Genomic DNA, 15,368 nt, shown 5'->3' on the forward strand with positions numbered 1-15,368 from the left:
ACAGGGTCAGAGTCACAGCTGGAGTAAGTTTGAGCAACTTTGTCCTTTGTGCTCTCTAGTCTAACACAAAAATAAAATGATGGATGTTCATATTAGATTATCATTAAAATACTTTTCTTGCTATTCACGAGCTAACTTTCCACTTGTATCAACTATCAATTTTCTATAATTCATGGTGGGAAGAAAGGAACGTTAATATGGATTATTTCAAATTCCTTGATTTTAAAAAATTTAATCATAAAAATGATTTGATTTCCTGATTATATTTAGTGTTAGTCAATGTCCAGAGAGGCTATCAGATTATTTACTCTTAAGCAGGAGAAAGTTGGGCTGAGGTTAGAAAAAAAAAGTCATGGATGATTTCAGAAAGCGAAGAGATCGTTTACCAAAAATAGAGTATATAGTTTATTTCAGTGAGCACTTTCATGAATGTTTGTGCATACAGATACAGCATACTTTCATTAAAGAAAATGCACTCTACAAATATTAGTGCTCTTCAGTCAACTTGTTCAAGCTTCTCTTTCAATGAATTTTCATTCTTTTCTCACACATAACTTCATCCAAACCACTATCCTTGAAGTGTCCAAGTCATATTAGAAAAGCATAGAATCTGAATTTATGTGAAACCATAGCTTGTTTTTAGAAACACATACCAGAAAGCTCATCTACATTTAAAATATAACTATAATTATCACTATTCTAGTCACTTTTAAAAGAATTGCAAAATGCTACTGCATTGCATTCAAATTAAATTCATCTGCTGGTCTCAAAAAGACAAAAAAAGTAGAATAAAAGAAGCAATTGCAAACACAAATCCAAAGGTTTTTCATTCACACAGAAAAATATGTGAATTGCAAAGCTTGATTTTTTTAGTAGTTTGGGTTTTTAAAATTTGTTTTGAAGGTGGCCCATAAAAGTCAACACCTCAAACTTCAGAGGTAGTATTGAGAAATGGCATACTTCATCAAAATATATTTATTCACATGATGTTGAAGATTTTGCTTGAAATTACTTTTAATTTAGAACATCTGAAACAGTCTCCTTAGAAATTGGCATATATATTAAAATGCATAAATATTTATATATTATGTAAATATATTAGTAACAGTCCTAAAACTTAATTTAGCCTGTATACAAATATAGTACATACATGCAGTACTTATTAGCAATAGCTGCAAATGAAAAGGCAAATTAAAACATTGATGCGAATAATTCAGCCGTTCAATTTTTGCTAATTCTGTATCAATCTTCTGAATACTGTCACTCTCAATTTACTATGTCAGTTTCCTTTATAACTCATACGGTGTCTTTGAAAGCAAACCTAAACTGAGAAATGTAACACCTCTGGAGAACAGTGGATTTTCTCTCTCTCAATCTTTTCTAAAATTCAAAGGCACATTTTAGAAGTGATATTACAAATAATCCATCTTGCCTATGGAACAAGTAGAATTCCTGTAAATAAGAATATTTATCTTTACATGAAATCAGGCAACTTTCAATAAAACTTTAGAGCTCATATAAGTCTCTTTTTCACTTTTGTGGATTAATGAATTTTCTAAATTTATTCAAGAATTCCTTCTGCAGTGGCAAAATTTAATTCTCTATCCTGAAAAATTAAAATAGGCTATTTTCAATTTCCATTTAAGAGAAAGAACACCAAGGACTAAGTTTCCAATCTGCCTACTTGAAGCTGCATCCTAGAGCTTCTTCCTCCTGTATCCCTGAAAGAAATATATTTCAACATCATTTGTCAAGTATAAAGGGAGTTGGGGGAAATCAAACTTAATAGGTCTTAGGATGATACTATATGGTTAGCTAACTAGATTAGTTGACACTTTAATTCCAATATTTTCAATCATATTTTACTATTGTGATGCCTAAAACTTTAGTTCAGCTACATTTCTATTCTAGAGTTTTTCTCTACAAAAGGAAATGACATCTTCCCTGTAATAGCCTTTCTAATTTCCATTTCATTTATGAAAATAATAATAGTAAGAATGTTGGTAACCACATAACTATAGAATAAAAAAGATAAAGAGACTCGCAAATATCCAAAGAATTATTCTTTTTACTTCAAAGAGAAAATGTTTTACTATTTGTTTCTTCATAACAGTACATACTTTAGATCATTCCTTAAACAAGAATATACAAAATAAAATTTTCCCATTTGCCAGTTATCCTCCTGCTATTCAACCCAATATTTTATTTTGTTTTACCTTTATCTTGAATATGTTAACAATTTTTTTCACAAGCTTAATGTCAAATTTTAACAATCTAGGATTCCACTTCAGTAAATATAATAAAAGATATTCCATAGAACTGGTATGTTATGAAAAGCATATTAGAAATTCAACCCATTTGTGAAATAAATAAATAAATAAATTCTCAATGTAAGGCGATGTAAATAGACTTCCAAACTCTTTAAGAAGCATAATTAAGTAGCTATTTGGAGAGGGAGCCACATAAAAACGTATTTTATACCGATTTATATACAGACACAGTATCAAAACATAAAGAAGAAGCTAAGTTGTGGGATGCATCCCTCAGTCTCCCCTGTGTAACGCTATGGCTAATGAAAAGATGCGTGTAACTGATCTTCTGACAGAGGAACATCAGGTATGTGGGCCCAGTTGTGGGACAGAAACAAAAAGCGCTTTACAAAAATTCCCAGAAAATACATAGATTAGAATGGAAAGGAACCTCAGTACTATTGAGTGCTTCCCTGTGTCCTTGGGAGAACTACATTAAGCTTTCTTCAACTGGGAACATGAAATTTGAAGTCAGTAGCATTAGAGGAGTCATGATTTAGATTGAGAGCACCCATTCTTTGTAACCGCTGTTTAATCTTACGACACATTTCTAAGAAAAGGTTAGGTCCATTGCTATTGATAATCCTAGGGTGTCTCCCAGGAGAGGAAAAACGAATGAAAGTGGTCACATAAGCGTGCAGGCATGTGCACGTGCGTGAGGATGTGCAACAGTTATGTTTGTGTGTACGTATATGTACTTTCTTATTTTTCCTGAGACCTTAAAAAAAATCTGATTGCTGATTTTGTAATCCCTTGAAAGGATAGCTGAAATGGTAGACATTTCAAAGCTCTGGGAAGAGTTCTGGAACTGCAAAACTAGCAAAACTGCAAAATTGTCCCCGTGAGAGGGCAGTAGGGGGCCAAGCCCGGGCCTGAGTCTTGTCTCTCTGTCCATTCCAGACTGGCTTGGCCCTCTCTGTCAACCTTCACCCTGCTGGCTGCGCTGTGGACAGGGGCGGCGGAGGACACCGAGAGCGCGCAGAACCGCAGCATCATTCGGCTCCAAGGAAACTCAGATCTTTGGGGCGTGGGCCGCCGCCAGGGGTTGACACTTGTGCTGTGCGAGGTGCGTGTGCCATTGGCAAACTGGCTTTCTCAGTTTTGGCTTCCCACAAAAGGAGCGGAAGGGGGAGCTGTCGTGATTCCCAGTGCCCACAGAGCCCCCCTCTCCTGGCCACTGCGCGCCAGCCACAGCTGGTACCAAGTGTACGCGCTCGTCTCTGTGCGTGTCTATTTGTATAACTATTTGCAAGTAGCTTTCAATCTATCTGTCTGTGTGACAGAGACAGAGGCGCCTGCGGAAAGTTCCCTCTCTCAAAAACGCCTTCAGTGTTCTGCTGTATCGCTGGCGCCTACGACTTTGTCATTGCCATGTCATCATTTTGCTTCCTTCCGGGTGATTTATGTACAATTATGCGTGAGTGAGAAATGCGTGTCTACTGCAGTTGTTCTGTCTGTGACCTTACTTCTTTGAAGAGAGAAAGTGGTTGGGAGGGAAGGAGAACCTGAAAAGGACTAATTCCCCCTCCGGATTGTAAAATATAATGGTTAAACGCCCAATATCTCAATGTCTAGACTGAAATCCCACTCTGCCACTTATACTAGCTGTGTGCCTTAGGCAAATCGTTAATCAATCCGTGCCTTAATTACTTCATTAGCAGAACAGGAAAGCAACAGCATCTAGCTGACGAAGTTGTGAAGATTAAATGAGTGAATATGTAAAACGCTTAGAACTGTGCCTGGCACGTTAATAGGTGCTGCAGGTTAAATGCTATTAACATCTTCATCAGTTGATCACAGTGTTAAATGGAAGGACCATCCTGACCACTTTCTCCACAGAAAAGCACTAGATCTTGATACGTGCCCACGCCCCAATGCAAAGGTGAGACCGAATCCTAACCCATTCACTCCGTGCAGTGCAGGACCAGCAGCCACCCAGACACCCCCCGCCCACGCAGACCCTGTTCAGGGAATCCCTCTCCAGCAGTCTGTTCTCTATACCTGGGGCCATGCTCCGAATTTTGCGAGATGCAATGGCAAACTGCTAGCCCAAGAGAGCTGGCCCCTGCCTCTCCTGTCTGAAGAGTGTGTTTGAGGGTTTTCCTACCTGCCCCAGGTTTTTGCCCTTCTTACTGCCGCCGAATGCCAGTCCTTGGTATATGCCCGCAGATCGATTGGCGGCCTGAGCAGGCGTCTCGCCGCCCAGAGAGGACTTGATGGAGTTGAGTTTGGCTCGCGAACTGCCGATCTGTGAGCTCTCCACCATCAGCACCGCGGCCAGTAGGAGCAGGCAGCGGGACGAATCCTTGCACCGCATCAACGCGGCCATCTCCCGGCGAGGGGTTCTCCAGGAAGACTCAAAGCCCGAAGGGGTGGAAATGCAAGGGAAGGCAGGACCCCAACACGGGGCCCCTCACTCGGGGCGCGGGGGCTTGCAGATTGTGTTCCCTCAACCCTTCCTGGTTCGGGGACCCAGGACCTTATGAACTCAGTCTCACGCCTCAGGACAGAAATTAGCGGAACCCAAGCGAGACCAGCTTCTCCACCAGGGCAGGAAGTTCTGCAGTAACTGGAAGCAATCAAAGGCGAGGCGCTTTCTCGCCAAGGAGGCGTGACCCTTCAAGGTGCAAGAAAACCCAGCCCTGTGGATCGCACCGCTTCCGTTGCTTCTTGCCCCGCACCTCCTCGGTCCCCCCGGGATCTCGGCGGTTTAATTCTCCTCTTAATTGATCAGGTGGCCCGCACCAGTTCCTTCTCCTTCCGACTCAGTTGCTTTTCTCTCCTCTCTTTTCCTATCTTTTATGTGTCAAACTTCGCAGGACACAACGCTCCTTTTCAAAGTTAGCAGGCGCTTTAGTAGGGGATCAGGAGATGTCCCCGGACCGAATCCTCGAGATCTGAAGAGAACCGAGGTCCCCCACACGCGCACTCACAGTTGCCCCGAAGCGTAGTCCCTTGACTCACAAGAGACAGAAAACCGCTGCCAGCGCAGCGACGCCAGGCGAGCGGACTTGCGCTACGCTCGCCTCGGGCTCCCGCTCTCTCTCTGCTCTCTCCCCTACCCTCTTTGCTTTTTATAGACTCCCACAGTAGGTTTTTTTTTCTTTTTTTTTTTTTACCTCCGCCCCCAATTCAAGAGTGACGAAGAGTGAAAGCTTTTCTCTCACCCCCCACCGCTTCCGCCCCCGCCCCCCACCCTCCGCGTGCTGCTTCTCCTTCTGTGGCTTCCACTCCAGCTTTTCCTCCTCATCCTCCCGCTCTGTCTCCGCCCCACAACTGCTGGAAAGGGGGAATATAGCTTTTCCATGGGGTGAGTGGAACATAGGTGCTCCTAATTCCTGCCAACAACTCCAGCGGTTGGAGGGGTCTTTGGAAACAGGCGGAGGGCAAAGGTGGAAACGAAGAGGGGCAAGCTGCCACCACGTGATCGCCGCCACCCTTCCTTAGATCTTCCCACCCTTCTTCAGCCCCTGACTCTGCGGGGAGAGCTGGAAAAACCCTATGGAAGCTTTAGAAAAGTGAGCATCTGCGCATCTGCTCATTAGAATTGTATTCTTTGTGCGCTCATGTTTGGTTTTAGCCTGTGCCTCCAAGGGAGTGTGTGAAGGAGGAGTCGTATAGGTGCGCCAGGGGGTGGCCAATGATCCGGATAGAGGATCTGGAAGGAAAGGGGCAAACCAAAGAGAGGAAAAGATGAGCCTGTTCGATTTGGGTCTTTTTAGTCTCCTTCTGAACCCGGGCCCCGCCGCACACGTAGCATATGTCTATGTCTCTGAGGGACTGGGAAGAAGGGGGTGCTCTGGGTACGCTCCAAGAGTTTGGACCTCACAGCTCGATTGAGCATCTTTACCATGCCAGGCAACTGCTCTTTTTGCGAAAAGGAAATCCCAGATAGGAATGAACGGGGGCAGGGAGCCTTTAAGATCCTGTCTCCCTTGGCTTCCTGCCTTCTAACCCCTGGAAATTACAAGAGAAGTCATTCCTGTCAGCCCCCGGGGCTCTCCAGGTCCAATTCCCTTCCGTTGAAGGTCGAAGGCGGCTCCGGGAACTACTGGGACGCGCTGGCGCTTGGGGGCGCCAGTGGCAGCAGTTCAGCGAGCCACGGAAGTGCTGCAGGAGACAAGCGCTGAGTTCGGTGATGTCTGGTGGCCAAGTGCTAGACTTCCCAAGCACAGCAAGGGATTGTTCAAAAGTTGTTGCATTTCTCCTTCGCGGACACTAACGGCCAGGAGCAGAGAAATCCAAGCATTGAGCCACATCTTGTAGTTAGAAGGCTGCTAGCCGCCGGGGGAGGATACTAGCAGCATCCTCTTCAGAATTTTTGGACCTAGATTTCACAGCTTTCACACCTGATCCTGGCGCGTGTCCATGAGTAGGAATTAAACTTGTCGCTAAGTGAGAATGTTAGTGACTCTTATTTTCCCCAAAACAACGCAGAGTTCTAAAGTGTGGATTTAGAGCTATTTTCTCCCAGACAGCTCCGGTTTTGCAAATTTCTCAGTCCTGACCTATGAATCTGTCTGCTCTGAAATTCTTCATTTTCAGAATTTTTTTAATACACAAGCAAATGGGGATTAAAATTTGCACCCTTTGGCATGTGTTCTTATCTTTTGAATTTCCTTTCTTTAAGATAGAGATTTTTTTCACATTTTAGTGTGTGGTTTTTTTTTTTTTTCCACTTTAAAAATATGGCAGGAATAACAATATGGATGACCCTTGAAGGACATCATATGATCAATCACAGAAAGACAAATCCACTTATAGGAAGTAACTAAAATAGTTAAATGCATAGAATCAAAGGTTGGAATGGTGGATACCAGGGATTGGAAGGAGAGGAGAATGGGGAGTTACTATATCAATGATCATAAAGTTTCAGTTAACCAAGATGAACAAACTCTTGAGATTTGCCATATGGTATTGTACCTATACCCAACAATAATGCATTTTACTTTTACAAACTTACTGAGAAGGTAGATCTCATGCTATATAGATATAAACTTATATGTGTGTGACATTATATACATGTACAATGTATATATGTATTTATATATGCATATAATACTATTGTAGTAAGAACATTTAACATCTATATATGCCCAGTAATAAATATATAAGTTTATAAAGTTAAGTGAGGCATTCTAGGCACTAATAAAAGGCAAGGAGATGGGTCCTCACTCTATAAATAAAGTACTTAGGATTTCAAGCTTAGATTTTACGGAAGAGTATATCTTTTGCCTTCATTCTGGGTTTGCCAATCAGAAAGCATGACAGAAATTGAGAAAATTAACTTAGGAATCTACTGGTTTAAATATTTCTGAAAAGTAGCTTAGAGCAAAAGGAAAAGATAAAAGCTAAACATGTAGGCAACAGATCACTCTACATTCACTTGGAAGGGTGTAGACTTTGACCATACATTGAAGAACAAACACAAATGAACCATGAGAAAATGTGAGGATGCTTTGCCTGTTTCTGTCACTTCTTTCTTTCTTTACTTCTAAATAAAATAATATCCCACATACACAGGCCTAACTTTACTTATATGTACTGCTAAACAGAAAAGAAATATCAAGCACAACACATTCACTCTCAGTTCTGAGTACTAACCTAAAGACATTATCTCAGAGGCTCATTCAACACCCCACAAGTTCCAACAGCAATTTTTTACAAATACAGTTAAATTGAAAGTCAGCATAAAATCTACTTACACAAACATTCTTCCATATAAAACAAAATCAGACATAAAGAATCAAAAGCTAAAACATACACAATTACGCCTTAGGCTAAAAAGGAGTCAAAAACTAATTTCATTCATGAGACAAATGCTCTCTGTAAATTTTTTTGACAGACAGAAACAAACATACATGACCCATATGTTGACAAGTAGATATGCATACACAAAATCAACTAACTGTAAATAAACATAATCCTTTGGATTACTGTCATAGCACCACACGTGTTTTTCCCTTGTGTGCTTTCCTAACTATAAAGACAAAAACTTCATATTTTACTTGGGAAAGTAGATTTTTATGCCACTTGCTATAACATAATTAGAGAGTGGCTATTTAAAAATAAGACGTACAAAAGCAGGATGTATAACCCTCTTGTCCAGAAGAAAGTGCCTTAATGGACATTTTTTCCTTTAGTCATACATTCCCTCTTATCTTTGCTCCTCTATCTGTGGGGCCATTTTGGCTCCATAGAAAAGCCACTACTTTCTCAGCAGTTGTTTCTGGATCCTGGATTCCTTTCAAATACTTTGTCCCAAAGGTATATAACTTGTCACCTTAGTCTTGTTTACTGCAGCTTACTAATTTTCATCCCATTAGCTCTCTCCCTGCATTAGTGAATACTTCCTACAATAGCCTTTTTATCAGTTGTTCATGCATTCCCCACACATGAAGTAGGTATGGTGCCCTGAGGACACAGTGGTGAATGAGTGGGGGCCTTCCATCTAAAGGGGCTTGGAGCTCTGTAGACACCTTGATTTACTAAAATCTGCTTCTAGCCGCTCTCAGAAGTGGCTGCTGTGAGCCTTTCTTTATTCTCAGCTGCTGCTGAATTATGCCAGTCTGAGAGTTCAATCTGTCACAAAATATCTGCAACTCGAATTCAAGCCAAGCTGGCTTGAATTCATGTGACTTTGGGAATATAAATGATCAAATATGTCCCCCAGAGTTCTTTTTTTCCCTTCAGAATTTATATGCACATTTTAATGGTATTCAGAGAGACAATACTCCTACATTTGTTGTTGAACTCAAAGAAATGACCCTAGTGATGGTAATGTTAGGTCAGTAAGAACAGAATAGCACACCTGGGAAGTAAGATTCTCTTTGGTAGGTCCCACAGGACACCAAATTATCTTGCACACACAGAATAGACATGAAAATCTTTAATGTGTGGTTGGACCTTGATGGATGTTAAGGATCTGAAAAATAAGATTATGTGGGTTTTCCCTCTCCATAGTAAACCAAGCTACCTGGCTCTGTAGCCTAGTAATACTTTGAGAGTTTTATGTTTCTCCCCTGCCTAAGAACAACAGTCTCATGTATTGCTGCAAATTAATTTTAAATACCTGGTAACAAACGTAAGCTTGCATTGATATTGTGAAAATTTTTTGTGTTTCTTGATGGGAATAATTTTCATACCAGATATGAAAAAACTGCGTCTCCTATTTGATTCCTGCGTTAATTTCAGTTGTTGATGAGATCTTGACAAGGTCTCATGGACAACAGGACCAGCTAATAAAAAAGATATCATCGCCTACGTTTGAATCACTAGCTATGCTTGACACAAACATGCACAAGTGAAATGGGTCAGACGATTTCACAGTAAATCAATCTGAAACAATTGCTCAGCCAACAGCTTCTTTTTTGAACCTTAACAAGTTAGTCATCTTATCCATACTTTAGCTGCCACTTAAATGAAAGAGGATTACTGAACAGATATTTCCCCTTGAGCCTGAACCCAAACAACAAAAAAATGCAAATAACATAATCTGAAACTCAGGCAGATAAAGACGTCTATTGAGCCTTGTGCATGTATGTGACCATAGATGGAGATGGAATTAGAAAAAGTCATCAAATGTTTAATAAGAAACATTTTCCTTTATGATATAAAATTTTTGTTAGTTCTATACAATGCATATCCTTTGTGGTATGTTCTCACTGCTGAGTTCTGGCAGGTTTTTTGAAGATTCATCTTTTGAAACAGTACTAAAGTACCAAGTAATACTTGGCAGTGAACGAATCATATGTTTAATTCTTGAGTGAGGTTCAATTCCAAAGAATCTCATCCTGATGAGCAACAAAACAAACAACATTTAGATAATTTGGACGAGTGATTTTCAGATTCTGTTCCTTTCGGCTCACTAGGGTTCTGCTGAGGTCTCAAAGTAAGTTGAGAACTGTGCTATTTTTTATAAGATTTCAGAGGAGAGGGATCCAGCTCCTGGATCAAAGTTAACTTTTAAGTGCCTGTTTTTGTTACTGTTTTTATTTGGGAAAGGATTGTGTTTGTTGTTTGGTTGGTTTTAATCAACTGTTAGCTGATCCAATTTAGCAGCCACAGTGAACTGGGCAAAATACTCTATGAGCCGTCAACCTGCCAAATACATGATAGATTTATTTCTACCCTGTTAGTATCACAGACAATTTCCAAAATGAACATTACTCAAATGGGGAAACTGTTAAACATATGGCAATTTATTTAGTCAGAAATGATTTGGTCATTTGAAGTAGGGAACACTAAAAATGAAAAGGCAGGGTAGCTAATCCATTCATTCATTGTACCATATGTTTATTCCTGATCAATTATCTGAACCTATGATTAATGAATATGGCAAAAATTTAACTATACTCATACCACACATAAAATAAACTATGGTGCAGACTAAAAATAATGGAAAAACTATTTGCAAATAATAAGGAAATAGATTCTCAAGAGGCAACTCAAAAATCTGTCTTTGAAACACAGATTTCAAACCACTGGGCTTGGTAACAGAAAATGAAAAATGTGTTTAGTTTATCTTTGGAAGATTCGTTTGTAATAGATCCTACTTTTTGACATTCTAGGCATAAATTATAATACCTAGGGTCAGAAATAGTTTGGGATATAAGAAAGTCAAGATACTATGCTTCAGTCAGCTTAAGGAATGTTATAGGTAACTGGCTTGGAATATACAGTAATAATAAAAGTAATAATAATAACAACCAGATTTATTGAATGCCTTACATGTGCCAGGTTTGTTGAACACTTTACATATAATGTCTCTTATTTGTATCCCACAATTCATCCCTTTAAGATAATGAATGTACAGTCCAGTATTAAAATAATATTGAGCAAAGAGTAGCTTGCAGGACAGTGTGTCTCCACTTGCAGTAATGGATGCCCAGTTATGACAATAATATGGAGGGCACACAAGAAAAGGGGAATCCATCAGAAGAAACTGGAGGTGCCATTTCACCCTTGTAGCAGACCCCAACACAGATTCCTCTGAAGGAGCTAAAATAAGTCACTTGGCAAAGGATTGCAAAGGACACCAAAAATATAAGTACATGACTACATGTATTGCAGCTTCGCCTAATATAGTAAAACTCTTGGGCCTTAATAATTATAAAGCAGAGAACTTAAAAAGGCCCTCTGCTACAGATGGCATATTAGATTTCTAGGGCTTCCATAACCAAATACTACAGAGTTGGTGGCTGAAACAACAGAAATGCATTTCCTTACCATTTAGGAGGCTACAAGTCTAAGATTGAGGTGTTGGTAGGTTTGGGCTCCTCTGAGGTGACTCTCCTTGTCTTATATGTCACCACTTTCTCACTGTGTCCTCCTGTGGTCATCCCTAGGTCTGTGTTCAAATTTCCTCTTCTTATAAAGAAACCAGTCATATTGGATTAGGATCTACTTTAATTTCATTTTAATTTAATTGCCTCTTTAAAGAACTCATCTCCCAATGTGGTTACATTTTGAGGTAGTAGGACTTAGGGCTTCAACATATGAACTTGGCAGCAGAGCATAGGGCAAAATTCAGCTCATAACAGATAGATTTATAGATGTAGTTGCATATTGAAACACTTGGGAAAACAGTAACATTTCTGTACAAAAGACATATAGCAGTTTCTCAGAGTTCCTAAACTCAACAGAGAACTGTTATATGTTTATTTTGAAAATATTATTTACATATTTTTATTACCATTTTATTTCTGGATCTGTGTTAATGATACTCATTTTTTTTACTCTCTCTCTTTGTGTGACTTATGGTTAAATTACAAATCAGCCAACTGAGTCTGACTGTGATTGTCAAGATTCCACTGGGGTCCTGAAAAAGAGAAGAGAGAATACAAGCAATTTGCCAAGAACATAAAGTCATTTCTACATTTTTAAAAAGTGACTAGTTAATGAAAGATGGAAACAATAAAACATATCAGTACATGATAGAAAAGTGAAATCATCGTAGATCAAAGGAAAAGGAAACAGCAATCAAAACTACAGTGATCTAGCAATCAGCAAGTTGTTCTATTACTAACTTAATTTGTCCACTTATTTAATTTGATTTGTTTAATTTACTCAGAAAGTTAATAGTTCCTTGGAATCACAGTACCTTTAATTAATTCAAGGCAGTGCTAAATATGTAAAAACAGGGAGGATATCTAATTTCATTGAAACTGGTAATGAAATCACTTTTAATATAAGTGCACTTGACCGCTTAGTCTTTTAAGTTATTAAGAAATCTGAGTTGGAATAAGTTCAAATTTACTTTAGCTTTTTTGTTGTTTTTTCCTGAAATTTATAAAATGTATTTTGGTTGTTATTGTCAATAATGTATGTGAACGTTTGTATATATTAAAGAACAATCAATATCTCCAAGAATGTAACAGCTGTTTATATGTTACGGCTGAAATTGTTGGGTTAGCCTTGTTCTCCAATGCCGATCAATGTTGTATTTTTAAATTAATAATAAAATGAAACTCTCAAACCTTTGATCAATTTGCCTTTTATATATCAAAATATATTGTATAAATATGCTCAGTATTAATAGAAGTACTGAAAGTTTGAAAACCATCTTTTTGTTTTATAATCTTCAATGTATTTCACCCCTCCACTTAACACTGGAGGTAGCTACCACTGAGGCCAGGAATATATAAACTATAACTATAAATGGGGACTCTTTTTAACACAAAAAGGTAAGCTATATTTCCAGCCTTCTAAATACCACTTCCAAATTCACTAAATTACTTGGTGTTTCCTCCTATATGTTAGCATAATTTTAGAAGGTCGTTTATTAAAAAAGCCCCCAGCTGCAAGTTATAATCAAAAGTTATACATGTTATAGTCCAAACTCTTCATTCTCTTTAGCCAAGTGTAGATACTGCCTAAAATGGCTAATTTTAAGATAGCTTATTATGATGATATCTGTCACTCACTTGTGAAATACTTTCTGAATATAGCTGACACAATCATATCCAATTTTTTGTTTCAGGGACTATTTAATGTTAAAAATGTCTCTAAGGAAACCATTCTAAGGAATTCCTCTAAGTAAATCTATATATGTGGGGGATGGAAAATACAACCCATCATGGTATTATTCTCTGACAACAATTCTCTGACAACAAAAGAATTCCTGTTAATGGTTAGTAATAGTTATTATTTTTTTAAGTAGTGATCTTGTAGTGATTATTAGTTGGAAATACTGAGAGGTCCAAGTTCATGCAGCAGAGGGCAGTAATGGACACTTATCATGGTAAGAGAGATGAGCCAGAGATTATTACAAAGTAACTTTTCTGGAGTAAGGTGTTTAATGGCCTTTCCTATACCAGTGTTATTAAATAGAGGAGAACTGATAAATAAATTCACCTATTCCTCTCATGAAAAGGTTGCAACACTCTTCAAATATTAGACTGACTGAACTAAAAAAAATTCAGAAAGTTTTCTCTTATCGAACTTCATAGATAAGGAACCATTTTCCTATGTCAAGGCATATGCAGACATTGCCCATGTAGCATTGTAAAAGCTCTTCCAAACTACTCAGAAACAGAGGCAGTTACACAACATTGTAAATGGTCTCACAAGTGTGCAGAATGCATTGGAAATTAACAACATTTTTTTCATCTTATTTACTACCACTTTATTATCTGTCTTTCTCTCGCTACCTGAAAAAAAAAAAAAATGCAACAAAATCCAGGGATTTCCATCCTTACCTTCCTTTAGTTGCTGTGGCTGCCTACTACCCTAATTATGTTAGCAACGTTTTGTCCTTGTTCTTTCAAAAACTACTTTAGCAAACTGTTTCTTTCCTCAATCACATCACCCTGAATTTATACCTTGTTCCACTGCTTGAAATAAACCATCAAATAAAGCAGACCCAAAACAATGGTAGGAGGTGAGGATGTCATTTAAAATTTTCATAGGTAAAAATTTGAACATAGAATCTGGGAATACATGATGGCATAGTTATTCTAACTCCTGCAGTGTTACGAAAAACCAGAAAAAGAGATGATAACAATTCCCCAAAATGCACATGTGAGCACACAACACACACACACACACACACACACACACACCACACACCATCTAGAGTAAAGTTGGGTGACAAGGTAAGTCGAACCCCCAATAATTACAAGGCCCCCATAATATCAGTTACTATAAAAAAGGAAGTTTGGGCTGGGTGTGGTGGCTCAGGCATGGAATTCTAGCACTTTGGGAGGCCAAGGCAGGCAGATCACTTGAGGTCATGAGTTCAAAACCAGCCTGGCCAACACGGTGAAATCCTGTCTCTACTAAAAATACAAAAAAATTAGCTGAGTGTGGTGGTGGATGCCTGTAATCCCAGCTACTTGGGAGATTGAGGCAGGAGAATCGCTTGAGCCCAAGAAGTTGAGGGTTGCAGTGAGCTGAGATCATTCCACTGCACTCCAGCCTGGGTGACAGAGAGCGATTCCATCTCAAAGAAAAAAAAAGAAAAAAAAGGAAGTTTGAGGGAAAGCAATGGAGTTCTGAGAATAAGAGAATCCTCAAATTTCCAACAGATCCTCATTGGAAAGAGCACAGCCAATCTGAGAACAGTAGACAAAATCAGAAGAAAATGGATTCTGCAGGCCCTAATTCCAGGATCAAAGGCCCTGGTGAGGAGAAATTGTTTGGAGTAGAATTCAAATTGAGCAGGCTAAGGAATTAGGGACAAAAGAAAAAATTCTAAATGAAAGTCAGGATGGAGAGGAAGCAGATCTCAAAAATGACACCATTTTAAAAACCACTTCATAAAAACAATAGAAGAGGGGGTGCCAAGAACAATAAAACTGGAAAAGTTATTCTGGCCCAACCATCTCTCTGATAGCAAAGGAAAACTCATTTGCCTTAAACCTGGGCAACCAAATGAGACTGTGGCCCAGTCATGTGTACATCTAATATGACAAAAAAGAAAATAAGGACAAAACAGTATCACTAGAAGCAAGCTATAAAGCAATGTCAGAGAATACATATAAACAGTAACTTAATATTTCAAAATATGATAAAATTTTAATAAACATATTTATGCAATGAAAGAACATTATAAATCAT

At 38.8% G+C, this 15,368-nt stretch overlaps 1 protein-coding gene across 1 annotated transcript in view; it reads right to left on the bottom strand.

The window, feature by feature from the left end:
• DKK2 (dickkopf WNT signaling pathway inhibitor 2) overlaps positions 1–5,402 on the bottom strand; it is a 112,084-nt gene extending 106,682 nt beyond the window's left edge. Inside the window, exon 1 of the mRNA XM_033214939.1 lies at positions 4,417–5,402. Within this exon, the coding sequence (XP_033070830.1) occupies positions 4,417–4,638 (222 nt within the window). The 5' untranslated portion in view covers positions 4,639–5,402. The remainder of the gene's footprint in view (positions 1–4,416) is intronic.
• Between the last annotated feature and the right edge of the window lie 9,966 nt (positions 5,403–15,368).

Source organism: Trachypithecus francoisi, unplaced genomic scaffold (genome assembly GCF_009764315.1).
Source record: "Trachypithecus francoisi isolate TF-2019V2 unplaced genomic scaffold, Tfra_2.0 Lachesis_group1, whole genome shotgun sequence".
NCBI lineage: Eukaryota > Metazoa > Chordata > Mammalia > Primates > Cercopithecidae > Trachypithecus > Trachypithecus francoisi.